Below are 18,163 nucleotides of genomic sequence, written 5' to 3' on the forward strand. Positions count from 1 at the left end.
GTGTTTCACTTGTTTGTTTTTTAAATAAGAAACTTATTTTTAAATTATGAAAAAAAACTTGAAAAAAAAAGGAAGCTTAATAAAATACATTTTGTATTTCAAAACAGAAAATAAAATCAATTACCAATTCGAAAATCTCACGATTAAAATACATCAATTTTATGTTTTACTAATTCTTTACTTCGTCTTCCACAACTTCACAATTTTTCTGATTTCATTAACTCTCGAAAACTTCACAATGTATATTCTTTAAAATTTGAACTCACAAAGACCAACGACCAAATACAACTTTCATGTTTACAAACTTTAGGAAATTAATAACTTTACTATTATTAATTCTTTATGCTTTTTATTTTTTACTAATCATTTGATTAGTTTATGTTCAATTTTTTTGGTGCAAAAGTTGATAGGTTGCAACCTTAAGAAAGTAAAAATATATAGGTTAAAAAAATGACTTAAGAGAGTCGATACATTGTTAAGTCAAGATATCTTACCGACGTATCTTACAAACATTACGATACACCTATTGAGATTCAATAAATTTTTAAAAAGAATTAATGAATCTATTGACATCAGATAAACTATTTTACCAACTCATTTATTATTTTGATAAAACGATGGATTAAAGAAAAATGAGAAAAATTTTACGTATATATTTTAAAGAATGTAGTTTCCGGCCTTACTTGAAAGAGAAAATCTCTCTACTCTATTTAGGGTCAGTTTCCATAAAAAAACAAATATAACGTATATATAGGCTAAACGATTCGTTTATCTTCAAGTAATTTCAAGAATGTTGCTAGCACGCATGTAGTTAAGTTCCGACAACTCTTAGTCGTCTAATGCCACTATTGAGTATAAATGTTGGTGCAAAAATTAAAAGTCACATTGGATATAATAGCCATAAAATAATGTTAAGAAATGTAATAGCAAGCATGTTTTTGGGTTGAACCAAATTACATCACTTATTGTGTACTCTCACTCTATGATTTTCTTAAATATATCAATGAGTTTTCATTACCACACCTAGCTAGTTAATTATTATTATTCACCCACCCAAATGATGATGGTCTCAACTCGTGACTAGCTTATACATAAAAACCCTCTCCTACCAGTAATATATTTATAGTTTTCCTAACTTTACACTTGCTAATAATTCATTACGAATCATACTAAAAGACATAAATGTACACATCAAATCAGGTAGACATGGTCCACAAAGATTATAGTGTACTTAAAAAGACCTCACAAGGATGCCCTAAAACACATCTCAATTCGAAGAAAAGGTCACTTTTTAAGCATTACACATTACACATTACATTGATGGTAGTAGGAGGAGGCATTGGTGTTTGAGTGGGAATTAGTTGGTAGGCCACACCAAAAGAGAGAAGAAAAATTTGGCATATTATTTTGGAGTGGGAAGTGGGGTTAGATAGATATAATATAGTATAATGTTTGAATATAATTATAATTGAAATGAGAAGAGGATATATATATATATATATATATATGTATATGCAATGGGGCCATTAATATTTGAAGCATGCATGGATCACATTATATTCTTCATGAATTTATATAGAGGTTTTTTCTCTAACATTCTCAAGTGCCAATCATTCCCCAACTTGACCCCATCTTCAACCATGCCCACAATATAACAACATTTTAGTTCTACTTTTTTTTTCTTTCTCTTTGAATTTTGTAAAACGGTTGTTGACTTCGAAACGTACCATTCTTAGATTTCAAGTTTCTGTAAGAATAATTACACTTGGTTTTTGAATTTTCAAAATTGTAAAAGAATTCGTATGTATAACAAAGTTTAGAGACGAAGTTTTGGAAGTTGATTAGTTAATAGACTATCAATATGATAAATTATATCGATAAATAATAATTTATTGGTGATGAACTTTAACACTAATAAATTTTGTTACGTTCGTGTTCTTTTAATATACTTAATTATTAGTCTAAAAAGTGCTCATTGTCTTTTTAAATAACCCTAAAAAATTTAATGCATGGACCCTTTAAATCTATTAAAAAAAAATTTAAAGCTAAAAAGATATTTTGAAATTTTTTAGACCGAACACATATATTCTTAAAAACTTGAGGACTAATAAGAAAGTAAAATTTGAAATTTTAGAAACCAAACACACCTATTATTTCAAATTTCTAAGAAATGTCATTTTCTTAATTTTCCTTCTTAATTTCAAAACCCTAGAAAACAAACAATTGCTTGTCAAAAGATCGGAGACGAAGAACAAGAGGTTTTTGTATTTTCTTTAGAATTTTTCACTCTAGTTTAACAAATTGAGTAATATCTCATTTCAACCCGTACATTTAATCTCTTTTTTTTTTCTCGATAATGTTACTATTTCACTCATTGAAGTGGACCAACCCTAGGGGACATGACCCAAAACACAATAACATATATAATGTATATATATAAATATATATGTGTTTTTATGTAATAATTAAGTGTGCAAACTTTTCTTTTTCTTTTTTAACTTCTAAGAGACTTGTAAAGAAAGCAAAGCTCTCCAAAGCCTTTCCACATTTTGTATTCTACAATCATACGATGGAGAAAAATGGAAAAGGCAAAAAGAGAGAAATCACACATATCTTTCTATTTGGTAATTGATAATAATCATAATAAATAATAATAATACTAATAATAATATTCCAATAAAACTTTTCTTTACACTTTAAAGTGAATATAAATATTTTTGTGCATTAATTTTGGTGCATTGCAGTTTCCAATTTTAAAAGACCAATTCCCAGAGTTATTATTATTAATAATATTATGAATTTAGTATTTTTCCAGAGTCAAACTCCCCTATTTTTAAAATCATTTCCAATTCATATTTTCTCTCAACAACTTTCACCTTTTCCTTTCTTTACTTACTTTTCTCTTTTCTTTTCTTTTTTTTCATTAAATTCATGTTTATTTTTTGCATCAATTGATCTATTAACACTTGTTGCTGAATATAGAATAATATCCTGTACTAAATTTATTAAACATAATATATATGGGGGTGCATGACTCATTAACTATTGAGCTGGCTTCATCTATATACTTTCTTCTTCCAGGAATTATATTCTTTGTACACTATATAAACTTAATTTTGAAATGTTTCAAAGTATGCCATTAACAAAAAGGATTTCACATTGTTTTCCTTCTATAATTAATTTCAGCAATAAAGTAGCTGATGGGACTTTTTTTTTTTTCTTTTCTGTACTATCAAATATTGATGTGGTCTTGAATTTTCTTCAGAAATAAACAGTGGGTCTTGGCTGCAAGCTGTACCCTAAACTCATTTTCCCATTAATATTACATATCAGTAGTCAGTACTGCAACAATCTGGTCTTTGGTGGCTTTCTTGGTTTGACCTCCGAACTTATACCTTCTCCTTAGTTTTGTTTTGATGTTCTCTGATCTGATCTAAACCCTTAAAGAGATGACTTTTGTACTTACTGCAGTGTTGGGGTTTAATGAAGTTAGATTTAATACATGATGAGTGACTAATTTAACTAAAGAGAAGAAAGGTTGGGTTCTCCTTTGGAGTGTTCAACTTGGACTACTTATGTAAGCTAAATCTATTCTCGAACGAACGTCTAATAGTTTCACGTGACAGCAAGTATTAGGGATGTAAATGTTCCGGAGCTTAAGGTTGTTTGAATCCCTCCTATATATTCTCCAACTCAATTGATTGATTAGTATTTCAAAAAGGTCGTCTAACATGCGTGTTCTTTTTATCGATACCACGTGGATTTTAGAATAAAATCTTAAACAATCCTCGACAAGACAATCTCGAGTGACGTAGGTAAGTAAAATTCCTCGCTTTTCCGATCTATGATTTTGGCTTAAGTTTGGAAAGGTTTTCAAAAGGTAAAACATTAAAAATGGAGCAATTAATCAAACTAAGTTACTTAGAAAATCCAAACCCAACAATTTCATAAACTTCATAAGGTTAAAATGGTAATATCGATCCTAGAAAAATCATGAAAAAAACAAACAAAAAATGCATAAAAAAGTATAAGAACAAAACATTCCATTTTTTTCCAACAAGTTTTTGTAATTTTTCTCCAATTGATTGTAATAGAGAAATATCGTTTCATGTTATGTCATAATCCATAACATGATAGTGACAATACATACATTTGAATAAATAATAATAATAATAATAATAAAAAAAAAACCTAACATTTTTATTATTATTTTATTTTAATAAAATATAATTTTGGTATCTCTATTTTAATATTCATTCAATTTTACTAACTTTAGATGTAAACTTTTTAATCATAAACATAATAAATACAATTCATCTAAATAAAAACATTTGTCGTCCAATAATCTCATGAACAAACATTTATGCCCTAATTCATGCTTTATAATAATATTACATTTCATATTCATATTTTATATGTTTAAACTCTTTTAAAGCCTACTCTCTAAGTATTTATTTAATATTCACTAATTTTCTTTTTATCTTACATATATATATATATATATATATATATATATATATATATATATATATATATATATATATATATATGGTGATTATGTGAGAAGCATATGATTGAGAAATTTTGAATATGTTTTATAACTAATTAATTGTTAAGTACCTAATTAAAAATAAACAAATAGTAACAAAACTAGTTAATTGATACACTTTTTTTATAATAAAAAGAATTAAAATGAAATTACTAAAGGCAATTTTGAATCACGCCTTGTAATTTACTAATTCAAACAACACATTATTACTAGTGACAAATTAACATAATTTTGAACAATTGTGTTTTGGTATCATTTCAATGGTGAGAGTGAGAGAGAGAGAGAGAGAGAGAGAGAGAGAGAGAGAGAGAGAGGATGAAATATTCAAGTGGATAAAAAGGGAAGATGGGACATGGTGATGGTGGGGCTCTTTTGTAGGGCAGTGAAAAAGTAAAGAAGCAAATAGGGGAAGGGGATGACTTTTCTTTCTTCCCCCTTTTTCATTTTAACAATAATCTTTTTTTTTTTCTAATTTGGGAGATCATAAGATTTAATTATATTTCAACCTAATATAAAATAAATATAAGAACCGAGTTTAAACCTTTGAAGTAGTAAATGTGTTAATCATTAAACCATGCCTTAAACTTAAAAAAGAGTTGATCGAGAAGTGACACCACTAGCGCTGGTAACGCTTCTTCCTTTTTCTCTTAATTTGTTTAAAAAATAATATGAGAAGAGAGATATTTTTTTCGATCTTTAAATTTTAACATTTAATAATCCACTTTAACATGTGACAAATTGATTTCATTAATTTTTCTTGATAATGTACAATATCAACATATAATGTCACATTCATATATATTAAAACTAATACAAATTTGTAAATCAAACTTTTTATTAAAAAAAAATTAAAATTAATACAAATTCAATTCAAGACAAAAAAATAAATAAATTATAAAATATGGTAAAATATTATATAAAATTAATTAAACAGACTAAATCAAAAACAATACATCATCTTAAGAGATTCCTATTAAAAAATTTTACAAAACAAATGTGATGGTCTGAATATTTTTTTGAAATCTTAACAAAATTTTCTATAAAAAGATTTTACTCATCTATATCCATAAATCTTGTTCATTGTCCCGTAAAATTAATTGCAATATACGGATATGTGTTGGCTTAAACACGATGTAATCAAAATTGATTTAATTGTTAGTAACGCAAAGAGCTCAATTGTAAATGTAATTGAATTGCTTTTGATCATGCTTGCTTAAACATTATGTAAACCTAATTTAATTACGATTAAGGCTATCTACTATAATATCATTATCTTTTTATTGTTACCGTCGTTACAGTTAAGACCGAATCTGCAATAGTAAAAATATTTAACATATGAGGGCAGAGACAACCAAATCGATCACCTTTAACTTTACAATCAAACTAATTAACCTAATTGATCGACGGTAAACAAACGGGACCTACTTTTTGGAACAACTAGGGTTGGATGGATAATAATATTTAGGAATTAACTTATAGTTTTGGGGAATGAGAGAGTGAAAAAATGAATGATGGAGAAAATTTGACATGGGAAAACAAAAAAGAAAAGGAAGATCTTTTACCACAAGCCTCATCAAGCTGACAAAATTCCTCTCATGTCATGATGTATCATACACACTTTTTCCTTCATTTTAATACTTACTTTTCTCTACATTTCTAAAGTCTCATTATTGCACTTCTCTCTCACATTCCACCATTCCCTTTTCTTCCCTTTTCTTTTCTTTTCTACTTCAATCATAAATTTTGTTACTCAACATTTAAGAAATGTATTAGATTCCGAAGTAGACATGTTCGATACACGAGTTCCCCCGAGTACTCCATTAGTTGAAATCGAGTTGCTCACCGACTATTTTAATGAGGTTAACGATTTGAATTTAAAGATAAACTGTCCAAATTTTCGAGTAGAATAAAATGATTATCTATCAATTTATTCCTCCATTCTTGAGAGACAACTTGATCTCGAAAAACTTAAATATGAAAGTAGTTAAAGTTGAAGATTTCTTATTATTGGTTTTTTTGATGATTAGTATATATATGTTTGATCTAATTAAGCTAAAATTATTTGTGCGTAGTTCTATAACATGTATAAGCTATTACCAAACACGACAAGATTGTAATTGTCTAATTTATGTATTATAAAAGTCTTTTTTAGTACAAGTGTACGCCATGAAAGAATCATATGGTAAATTTAAGTTTAAATCGTAAATTTGAGATTCTTATAATTCGAAGAAAATTAAAATTTAGTTGGTATGATTTATCATTGAATTAATAAATCATAAAAACTATTTATTAAGGCTCGTAACCAAATTTCGTTTGTTTCCTCGACTTTTAAAAATTAAACCTATTTTTTCTTATTTTCTTGAGTGGTTTGCATATTTTCAAAGTATTAAGAACTAAATTTTTTTTGACAAAATTCCTAAAACCAAAATAAATTTGTAAAATAGTTGTTTTTAAATATAAAAAAATTTTACAAATATAACAAAATTTTAGTTTCTAAAACCAATGGAACTAAGTGTGTAATTAACTGTTTTTTTTTAATCAGTAAAAAGAAGTATTAAAAGGTAGAGAAAAAAAAAGAGAGCCTAATCTAACCTGGAGAATATTTACACAGAAAGATGCATTTAAAAGAAAACAAAAACTTACAAAGAGCATCATCATCATCATCACTATCCTATTCTTGTTCCTGTTCCTGCCACACTTTGTTTTTATAAATTAGAGTGTTGTGAAAAAATCAACCACCAAGACAAAAGAACAAAACAGTACTCCTTTCCTTTGCTTGTTCTTCGTTCATTGGTTTTACAAAACTTACAAGCAAATCCAAACATTTTTTGAATATCCATTAACCACACAGAAAGAGAGAGAGAGAGAGAGAGAGAGAGCTTGAGTTGAACAGTGGCCATGTTCTCCCACTGTTGGAATTGCAAAAAATAAATATAATGGGGTCCCAATCTTTGAAATTCATCATCATTACAAAACAACAACTCTTCCCCTTCTTTTTATAAAACCATTCCCATTTCTTTCTTCTTCTTCTACCCACATTTTCTTTTCCTTTCTCCCATTTCTTCTTCTTCTTCTTCTTCTTCTTCTTCTTCTACTACTACTACCCCCATTTTCTTCGCCATGTCTCTGTTCCTCTTTGCTTTCTTCTTGCTTTTCTTCCACTTTCTTCCTAAAGCTTACTCTTCCCCTTATCTTCTTGACAAGATTTCTTCCTTACCTGGTCAACCCCTTGTCGGATTTCGTCATTATTCTGGCTATATTAATGTTGGTGATCGTAATCAGAAGGCTTTGTTTTATTATTTTGCTGAAGCCCAAGTCGACCCTCCTTCTAAACCCCTTGTTCTTTGGCTTAATGGAGGTGATTTTCTGCTTTTCTTCAGACTTGTTGGATAATGGGGTAATCCCCATTTGGGTTTTCTTTTTTTTTTTTTTGGTTAACTGGGGTTTTTTTTCTTTGCACTTTGCAGGTCCTGGGTGTTCTTCTTTGGGAGTTGGGGCATTCTCTGAAAATGGACCGTTTAGGCCTAGAGGGGAGGTTTTGGTTAGGAATGAGCATAGTTGGAATACAGGTTTGGATTGTAATGCCTGCTAAGTGTTTGATGAAATGGGTTTGGTTTGTTTTTTTGAAGACTTTGTGAGTGTTAATGGGTTGTTGTTCCTCTGTTTGTTTTGATGTTTAGAAGCGAATATGTTGTATTTGGAGACGCCTGTGGGAGTGGGGTTTTCGTATTCAACTGATACTTCTTCATATGAGGCCGTGGGAGACAAAATCACAGGTGGGAATATGTGAATATGAAGTTGTTTGGATCTTTTTTTTTTGTTCTGTAATTTTTTTCTGTAAAGTGAGATGATGGTAGTTTCCGACGTTGTTGAAAATAACTTCCTACCTTCATAAGAAAAAGACCACTTGAAGGTCAACTTTTTCACTTCCTAATTGCTTGGTCCCTCTCTTCTTTTGTTTGTTAGTAAGTGGAAATTGAAAATGCTTCTTTGCCTTTTCTACCTTTTCCCCCTTTCTTTTCCGTCTCTTCTTTTAATTGTTTTATCATTTTTATTTTTCTTTTTGGTGGAAACTGCACTTTTGCCATTTTCAGTGACACTGTTCTAGTAGGAAAAAGAAAATTACAAAAATCACTGTAGTAACTTTCATTTTGAATCATTATTATAACGTATAAGTTTAGTAGTGCTTTGAAAAGGAGCTATTAAGGACAAAGATTTGGTAAGGTTTTGGAGTTCAATTATAATGGAAAGTTTAATTGGGTGGTGGGTTTTGTATTCTTCCTTTAAATAAGTAAAAAAATAAAGAAAGAAAAAAAAATACCTTTCTTTAATGTCTTTGTTTCTAAGTGGATGTTTGGTGATGTTTATGTTTGATATATCTGCAGCAAGGGACAATCTGGAGTTTTTGGAGAAATGGTTTGTCAGATTCCCACATTACAGAAACAGAAGCTTGTTCATTACAGGAGAAAGCTATGCTGGTATGATAACGTTTCTCCTCAAAATCACATCTTCCTTGAATAGAAAAGCAAAAAGGGGAAGAAAAGCAGAATAATAATCACTTTCTTGATTTCTGTAGGTCATTATGTTCCCCAACTGGCAGAGCTTATGGTCCAATCTAACAAAACCTCATTCAACCTCAGAGGCATTGCTGTAAGTAAAAGATAATTCAAACCCCTTTTTAAAATCTAAACTACCCAGTACCACTACATCGTGTTAGAGGTACCTCTAGATTCAATAACTTAACGAACTGCTTATATCCATTTGCAGATTGGCAATCCTGTTCTAGAATTTGCTACTGACTTCAACTCAAGGGCTGAGTTCCTTTGGTCACACGGTTTAATATCGGATTCAACATTTAAAATGTTTACGTCAATGTGCAACTACTCTCGTTACGTGGGTGAGTACTACAGGGGGTCTGTTTCACCCATTTGCTCAAGGGTGATGAGCCAAGTGAGTAAAGAAACCAGTAGATTTGTTGACAAGTATGACGTTACCCTTGATGTATGCATATCGTCTGTGTTCTCTCAATCCAAAATCCTCAACCCTCAAGTGAGTAGTGAACCAGTTAACTTACTTCTTTTTCACTTTATCGGAATCTAACTAAACTTTGATTCCAATCTTTTTCATCGTGTGTAGCAAGTAACTGAGTCGGTTGATGTCTGCGTGGAGGACGAAACAGTCAACTATCTCAATAGGCAAGATGTTCACAAGGCACTTCATGCACGTCTAGTGGGAGTGCGGCGATGGGCTGTTTGCAGCAGGTACAGACTTCTTCATACTAACAATATTCACCAAGAATGAAAAAGCTTGATGTATTTTCATAAAAAGCTTGATGTTCATTCAGATTGACATTTTTCATTTGAAATTGATAGCATACTGGATTATGAGCTGTTGGACCTGGAGGTGCCGACTATCAACATCGTGGGAAAACTGATCAATGCAGGGATACAAGTGTTGGTCTATAGGTATGTGAAAGTGAAACGCCTCTTGCGGTCATTTCATGATACTTGTCAATCGTAAAGGTGTTAAAGCTGACTGCATCAAACATCTTGAATTTTCAGTGGAGATCAAGATTCCGTCATTCCACTCACAGGAAGTAGAACGCTTGTTCACAAACTGGCCAAAGAGTTGGGACTACAAACAACCGTACCTTATCGAGTCTGGTTTGAGGGGCAGCAGGTAAATCTTGTTGCCTAACCCCATAAACAGTTCAAGAAAAACTCTCTTGTTGTTGACATTAAAGTTAAGAATTATTTGAGATATGAGTGAATTTGGATGGTTCTTGCTCTTCAGGTTGGTGGGTGGACTCAAGTTTACGGCAATATTCTTTCCTTTGCCACAATCAGAGGGGCATCACATGAGGCACCATTTTCACAACCTGAAAGATCATTGGTGTTGTTCAAGTCATTTTTACAAAGTCAGCCTCTACCAGAAGCTTTCTGATAGATAATTCAGGTCGAGCTCGTGATCGAAGAGAATGAAGTTTGATCGCCTAAGTAATAATCTGAGAGTGAATTTATTTCCCATGTTATCCTTCAGTGTCATTAATCAACACTGGAATGGAAGATTTTTGTAAAGGTCATCGGTAAAAAGGAGAAAATTGTACTAGAAAAGAGGGACGAACAGAGCTCTTTTTGTCATCTTTCATGAATTCTGTAAATTCTATTTTCTTGAGTCATCTTATTGTGAAAGCTCATTCGGACAAAAATGAGAATCAGTTGGAACTTTGAGGGAAGAAGAGAGTTTTATTAGTGATGTATTTCAGATTGTACAACATTTTCTGCCAAGAATTTTCATAATATTTAACTGTAACTAGAATGTAATAGAATGTGTTCATGGTGTTCTGAGTGAGTGATTAAAATATTGAGAAACAACAGTGGGAGCTTGGACTTGCATTTCCATGCAACTAAACTCAAAAGCTAGTATAGGTTTTGACAATAGCACAGATGTACAAAGGCTTTGTTCATGTTCCCCATCTTCTCCACTTCTTGTAATGTGAGAATGGTGGTCTCCATCTTCTGCTCTGTTTAATGCAGGAAGTTCGACTGAGACCGTTGCTGGCTTTACAGCTCGCACCCTAAATGCAAATTATATATTCAAATGCTCCAGTTCAAAGAAATATTAAACTTGACTATCTTAAACGTAACACAAACCGGCATTGAATTTGACAGGAATATTTGAGTAGTTCAGGAGAATATTCCGTATGCCCGCTGATATTTAGAATAATGAAAGTGTCATAAGCCAAAGAAGTGCAAATTTGGCAAACATAACCATTAGTACATTGGAAGATTCAGTTACCTATAACTTGGGAGAGACATTTTGATAGCTGGTCCCATCCATTTGCTGAAAGGAACTGCCAACATCAGCTTGTTATCAGAAACACAAGGAACTTTCAATTTGAACAGGAAAATCCAACCAATAAAAGTTTGCTCACTACTCCTTGAAAGTAGGGACTAGGAAAAGAAAGTTCATAAACCACAATGGTAGGCTTAACAGGCAAAAAAGAACTGTCCACTAATCTTTCAAATTAGGGGATATAGATCAGAACACGTTATATCAACCACTAAAAAGATAACTAACCTTTTTGATGTAGGGCATCCTATTTTATGGTTTTCCATGGAACATGTTCAACGTCCCACATCAACCACAAAGATTATCATAGATAGAATTGATGCAATATGGAAGATATAATCCGCAAGACATACAAGCAGAGAACTTGACATTTTTTGACAATAATCCTATAGCACTGAGTTTTCAGAATATTCAGTGTTAGTGATGCCACTTTCCTAAGAAGATCAATAGAACTCTATCAGATGATAAGGATCTGAAGACAATGCAGAAGAAATATGACACAACACATCAACGGTATGTCATTGGTGTAGAGTAGTTGAGATGAGAAGGGCTAATTTTTTCTCTTTCGAAGTATTAAGCAATATTGGCTTCACAATTAAGCAGCTCACCAGAAAAAGAAAGGTTGATATTGCAGACATCTATTGACGTAGGACCCTTCACTTCAGTCACTTGGACATGCTCCTGATTCTTTTGGTTGTGGAAATTACTATTCTCACGTAAGAAGCTGAGAAGTCCTCTCTCACTCTGACGCTTTGGAACAGCTTCAATCCTCTGTTTCAGGGGACGATGTCGTTTCCGTTTAATACATTAGTTCTTGCTGATGTTGCTCAAAATGCTAAAAAGTGTATAAAGATAATAGTTGAGTGAATCCCAGCTGATCAGGAGAATGTGTATGTCGTTTGGAGGTCAGATGATTATTGCCAATATTATTGAGAAGAATAATTATTATGAGTGAATGTTGCAACACTTATTAATAAAAGGGTCACAGCATTATAACATTGATCAAGCATGTATCCAGGAATTACATATTGAAAAACCATAATATTTAAAATTTTAGCCTACCTTTGTAAACCTTGCAACATGACTTGGAAGCCCTACTTCCTGCAAGAGAGAATAATGCAATAAAGTTAATAGAAAAATGAACCAAAAACATAGAAAAACAGTAGGATGCCGGGAATTGCATGTCATCCATCACAAAAGATCAAAATGAATATTATACTGTCAGGAGCCACAAACTCCCAGAGAGATTGAGTGGCGGTACATTCAAATGCTAGAAAATGAAGATATTCAGATTTCTTGACATCTAAGAATAAATGATAACTACATTTTTTAGTTGAGCTTAACAAAAGGAGCCTCGTAGTGAGAATCTTTGCACAATTTAATTTGTTTTATAGGAAAAATAAAATAATTACTTGTTCCAATAAATATTCTTGTTGGTGATTTAACCTAGGTATTTTTCAATTCTTAAAATATATCATTTTATACAGGTTCTATGAATTGTCAAACAAGACTTGGCCTTACTCTACACCCAGGCAAAAGAAGCATTTTAAAATCTAAAACTGGCTACCAGATTATAGAAACTTAAGCATTGGGATAAAAGGTTGGGACAATATCGATATAGAAAGTGAAGTCATTGAAGGAAAACCTAAATGAAAGAGAGGACACTGCTGATGGTGCTAGATAACTCAACCAAGCTTCACAACTCCATTTATAACACCTATATATAGCTTCAATAACTGCCTAGTACATTGCCAATTGTTTTATTATTTTTTTTTACGAAACAACAACTTTCACTAAACAACCAGCCCAACAAAGCACCCCTACTTTAAGAAGAGGGTCCAACTAAGGGAAATAAACTAAAGAAAAATAATAAATACAAAAAAAAAAGGTTCGAAACTGAAGACCAAAGAGATATGAAATTTCGTAAAGGACCAAATCTCTTAAGGGTCCCTTTCCCTTCCTCTAAACACCTTATCATTCCTCACCCCCAAAATATCCCAAATCATCCAGTTTTATGGAAACCCAAAGTCTACAATATCTAACAGGGACAGTGTTCAAGAATTTCTTTTTACAGAAATCTTTCAAGCTACAAGTATAACTTTGAAGAGAAGTATGGACTATCATTGCCATAAAATTTTGGCTAACATCTGGAAGTCAAAAGGTGAAAACTAAATGTATGTTGATATGGAAGGTAAATGCTATCCACTTCTAGGGTCTGGTAATCCATTATGTTATCACCTTGAAAAGTTGGAATTAAGACCTTAAAAGACATATATTTGGAATGACTAAAGGGGTGTTTAGGACCCCAACTTGAAATTGGTGGGAGTGAGCTATTAAAGCTCCTTTCATTTTTGAGGCTCTAATTAAAATAGTGGTGTTTACAACCATTTTATTATAAACTACAATTATCTATAGTTATACTATTTAAAACCCCTCTTTGCTACTCTGTACTATTTCTTACCCATCATTTCTCTCCCTATTGTGTTACAATGTTTACTATTACCTACTCAGACTAAAATAATCTTCACTCCAAACACAAACTATATTATAATTCAAACTAAAATAGTTTGCATCCAAACACATGTCACATCCTATTATAACTACTTGACTATAATAACTAACTTAGCTTGCTTAAAAACTTAGCTCGCTTAAAAACACCTTTTTAAGGACTAAATTTCAATGGCAACTGAAGTGTTATAAGATGAAGAGCCAATGAAAAAGTGGATGTTTTGGGCAAAGTAATGAGAATATGGAATTGATGCCCTTCAGACAAGGCCAAAATAAGATGTGACCAAACTTTAATATATAAATTTTGTGACCTTTTGCCTAAATGAAATTACAAAATCATCCTATTGTGTATGCCTATTGATACTTTCGATTCTCGCTCCTTACTCTCGTAACTCATTGATTTTTTTTTTCTTTGAGTTTTCATTCCTTTAAAATGTCCGCAGTAATTAGTAGTTAGAATTTAAACAAAAAAAAAAAGAAAAAAAAAAGAGAATGACGTTAGTAAGTCACATAATAAGGAAAAGAAAGAAGAAAATAACGAACAACAAGTAGAGAGGATCGAGAGCGAGAGTTGAGTATTACCGTATACAATAGAGTAGATTTTGTAATTTCACCCGATAACACAATGTTATAAAACATAGAGCTATTTTAAAAAATAGTAAAATGAACAAAAAAAAATTACAAAACATAGCAAAACATCAGTTGATCTATGATGAACAACGATAGACTCTATCTATATCTTAAATTGTGATATTTTTAAATATTTTTTAAAATTTTGCTATTTAAAATGATTTTCCTAAAACTTATGTACTTTGAGAGTGATCTTGATTTCACTTGGGCCTTACCAAATGGGTCATGTGTACATTGAACCCTAAAGTGATGCATGATAACTTCCATCTCTACTAGGCTCTAGCATACCACAAATATGTACTATGAAAATTAAAAAAAATTTCATCTTTTGCTCATTGGATAAACCAAGAATGGCATATGAGTGTCTTGGGTAAAGTAGTATATTGACAATTTGGCTTATCCCTCCACTCATATATATTAGGGGTAAAGAATGGTTAGAAGAGACTACAGGACAGATGGAGAACAAACAATATTCAGAATGTTCAAATTACCATAGAAACAGACATGGGACGATAACAAACAAGTTCACAAATATTTGTTTCAAATTCCATACATATTCAAGCCTCAGAAATCAATATCAACAATCCTTCAAATGCCATACCTTTCTTCCATGATCACAAGCTTCAACACTGTTCACTAGAACCTTAGCTGCCCATCTGCTTTCATAAAAGAAAGCCAAGTAAGAATCAACAAGAACTAGAAGAAAAAAAAAATAATAATAATAAGACATAGGTCTTCCCAAATTCAATGTTCTTGCAAACCCCTTTCATCTTATTTTTACCCATCATTCAAACTATACCACCACTCCACTCCAGGCCAAACCCAAGCCGGTCCAAAAAAACCCAGCTCCACTTAATAACCGGTTCAATCAGAACATTGATCAAACTAATCAACCAAACAAAATTTCAAAAGTATGCCACTAAACATTCAACCACTCTCATAATCATCAATGGAACAAAAGGGTGATAGAAAAAGCTTACGCGCAAGAGGTCGGGCGGTTCCAAACAATTCCAGAAATTACTACAAGCTGCCAAAACAAAATCCAAAACATGGGGTTCTATATTAGCTAAAGAACCAAATTTCCATCGATTTAATTTCCATAAAGAAAGAAAAAAGAAGGCAAAAAAAAAAAAAAAAAACCAGACCTCATCAAAAGTTCCTGCTGGACTATCATCATAGTTAGCAAGAAAAAACCCACCAAGAGTATAACTGTAGAGGGAGAAATAGACAGCAACAACACATTTTAAGCATACATTAAACAAAAGCACACCATTAAATCATATATCAATCGAGTCACATTTCATGATTTCATACCAAAAACAAAACACCCATTAATCGTATCTTCAATAATCAGAGAGAAATTAAACAAATTCATAATGATTAAACAATACCCAAATGCTTCAACAAGTCTTAACTCCTTAGGAATACAAGCTCGAGCAGTTCCAGCCTTAACAAGATGTAGTTGATACAAGGCCCTGAGAAATGGGGGAGTGTCAAATAAAAGGAAAAAAAGAAAAAAGAAAAGAGAATGAAGAAAAAAGTAAAATGGAGGGTTTGAATTCAATAATAATGACCTTCCTCTGAATTTCCATGGAGGTTTGCCATAGCCTGATGATGAACATTTTTGGTCTCCAATTTCCATGGAAGTTTAGTGTGTGTGTGTGTGTTTGGTTTGAAAGGGAAGAAGAGAGAAATGGGATTATTATTATCCAATTTGAAGGATAAGATATGGTCCATAATATATGGAGGTGGTTATTAGTGACAAAGATTTTAAACCCAAAAAAATAAATAGAAAAGTTTCTAACACGTGGCACCATTTTAAGCAACATGCCAGTCTTAGTCAGCACAGCCTACCTTTTCTTAACCAAACTTTTTGGCTTTTTCCCATAAAATTAAATTATATTAGATTCCATAATTCTTACTAAACTTACAAATCTATTCTTTGTAAACAACTCCAAAGTTTTATTAAACCACAGTAACAATTTACGAGTGTCACGGGACAACATGTCTGATTCTATAATATTTGGATGTCAAAAAAATTCGTAATAAATTAATTTCCAGTTAACTGGCTACTATGGATTAAACATATAATCTCTTAGTTAGTTATTTATGTTTTCTTTTTATCACTCCAATCCATGATAAATTTTATAAGGAAGGTCATGTTTATCAATGTATAATGAAAATTAGTGTAATTATAATGAAATTTCATTTGTGGATTAATCTTTGCAAATGTAATTTGATTGTTTTTTTAATCCTATTGACTCAAAATTATAATTTTTTTACATTTATTGTTCAGAGTCAAACGGTAACGATAATAATAATATGACATATTCATACTTCACATGCAATATAGTAAAACTAATTGTAACGATAACATAATTTTCGAATGTAATTCGATCGACCACCCTTTACTTATTAATTAGGTTGCATTTTTTATTAGCGAAGATTTACGGGTACATGACGCAAGAAAACAACATCGAACGTAATTTATTGGACCTACTTTTTCATATCGTTAATTTTAACACAACCAAAACTAAATTTTAGGTTTTTTCTTTCCAAATTTTATGGAACATTTGAAGTAGTTTTTGAGTTTTAGGAGTGCTCTTGAGAAATGTGTAAGTTAGTATAAAAATGTCTTTGCATGAGAAGTTTAAAAGCCATCATTTTATTAAGTTTATTCTGTCTACATTTTTTTTTCTAAATTTCCTCTCATTCTCATCCATTCAATTAAGAAAGAAAATTGGTTGTCTATAAGAACTCACATGTATATACTGAGAACTAAAATGGACTCCGCACTGTTAAATTTTATATATCAAAAGATGTCTATTTTGATGGACAAAAAAAGAGTAAAATATGCAGATATTAAAAAAGCCTAACGATAAAGAAAATTTCTTTCCTTGATGGTAAAAAAAACGTCAATAAAAACCCTTTTTTTATGGTTACGACCATCAAGAAATGGGACTTCGTTGTTTTTTGTCCATGAGTATATGAAAAAGCCCATGTAAGGTATTATTGACGTTTTTTGTCCGTTAACTAATTTTTAAAAATTCCAAGAACTCTCTTTTCATTGATGATTTCTGGCCATCGATCAACCATTATTTTGTTATTAACACTTTTTGAATGTAATTATACACTTTTGTTAATGTTTTTTTACCCATCAACAATACCGTTTTTTCTTTAAAAAAAAGTACGGATTGTTACAACCCTCCCATATATGCAACTTGTAATCAACCTTAAACAAACTTTTAATTGAAGTTTGTATTTACAATCAAAAGTATCTCGGTTACCTAACCTGTACTTTATACACAAACAATAAAATATATAAAATCACATGCATATAATTATAAAACAACTTCAAACCAACTACTGCAAAATACCAACAATTACGTACCATTCTCGTAAAGAACTACACAAATCTCTTGCAAGCGACCAACTACAAAACTCCAAATTTCAATAGCACATAATCTAAATTGATAGCATAAGACCATCCCATGCATTGAAACATAACATATTTAATTAACTTACTATCCAATGAATGGACCAAGTTGTTTTCATTGATCAACAATTAAAACAACGTTTCTAAAAACAATTAGTATTTAGAAATCCAATCATATAAACCCTAAC

At 31.2% G+C, this 18,163-nt stretch overlaps 2 protein-coding genes across 2 annotated transcripts; one reads left to right on the plus strand and one right to left on the minus strand.

Annotated features, from left to right (window-relative positions):
• Positions 1 to 7,229: 7,229 nt before the first annotated feature.
• LOC103494626 (serine carboxypeptidase-like 45) lies at positions 7,230 to 10,836 on the plus strand. Its single transcript, XM_017045962.2, has 10 exons — positions 7,230 to 7,907; positions 8,017 to 8,118; positions 8,230 to 8,325; positions 8,935 to 9,027; positions 9,126 to 9,199; positions 9,317 to 9,598; positions 9,686 to 9,810; positions 9,922 to 10,014; positions 10,111 to 10,228; positions 10,343 to 10,836. The coding sequence occupies exons 1-10, from the start codon at positions 7,670 to 7,672 to the stop codon at positions 10,490 to 10,492; spliced, it is 1,371 nt and encodes a 456-aa protein (XP_016901451.2). The 5' UTR covers positions 7,230 to 7,669; the 3' UTR covers positions 10,493 to 10,836.
• On the minus strand, positions 10,775 to 16,278 carry LOC103494625 (protein NEOXANTHIN-DEFICIENT 1). Its single transcript, XM_008455910.3, has 10 exons — positions 16,114 to 16,278; positions 15,931 to 16,014; positions 15,685 to 15,748; positions 15,520 to 15,566; positions 15,141 to 15,195; positions 12,464 to 12,502; positions 12,010 to 12,172; positions 11,348 to 11,402; positions 11,203 to 11,259; positions 10,775 to 11,126 (listed from the first exon to the last, which is right to left on the minus strand). Exons 1-10 carry the CDS (start codon positions 16,179 to 16,181, stop codon positions 10,883 to 10,885), a joined length of 876 nt encoding a protein of 291 aa, XP_008454132.2. The 5' UTR covers positions 16,182 to 16,278; the 3' UTR covers positions 10,775 to 10,882.
• Between the last annotated feature and the right edge of the window lie 1,885 nt (positions 16,279 to 18,163).

This window comes from Cucumis melo, chromosome 7 (genome assembly GCF_025177605.1).
Source record: "Cucumis melo cultivar AY chromosome 7, USDA_Cmelo_AY_1.0, whole genome shotgun sequence".
Taxonomy (NCBI): domain Eukaryota; kingdom Viridiplantae; phylum Streptophyta; class Magnoliopsida; order Cucurbitales; family Cucurbitaceae; genus Cucumis; species Cucumis melo.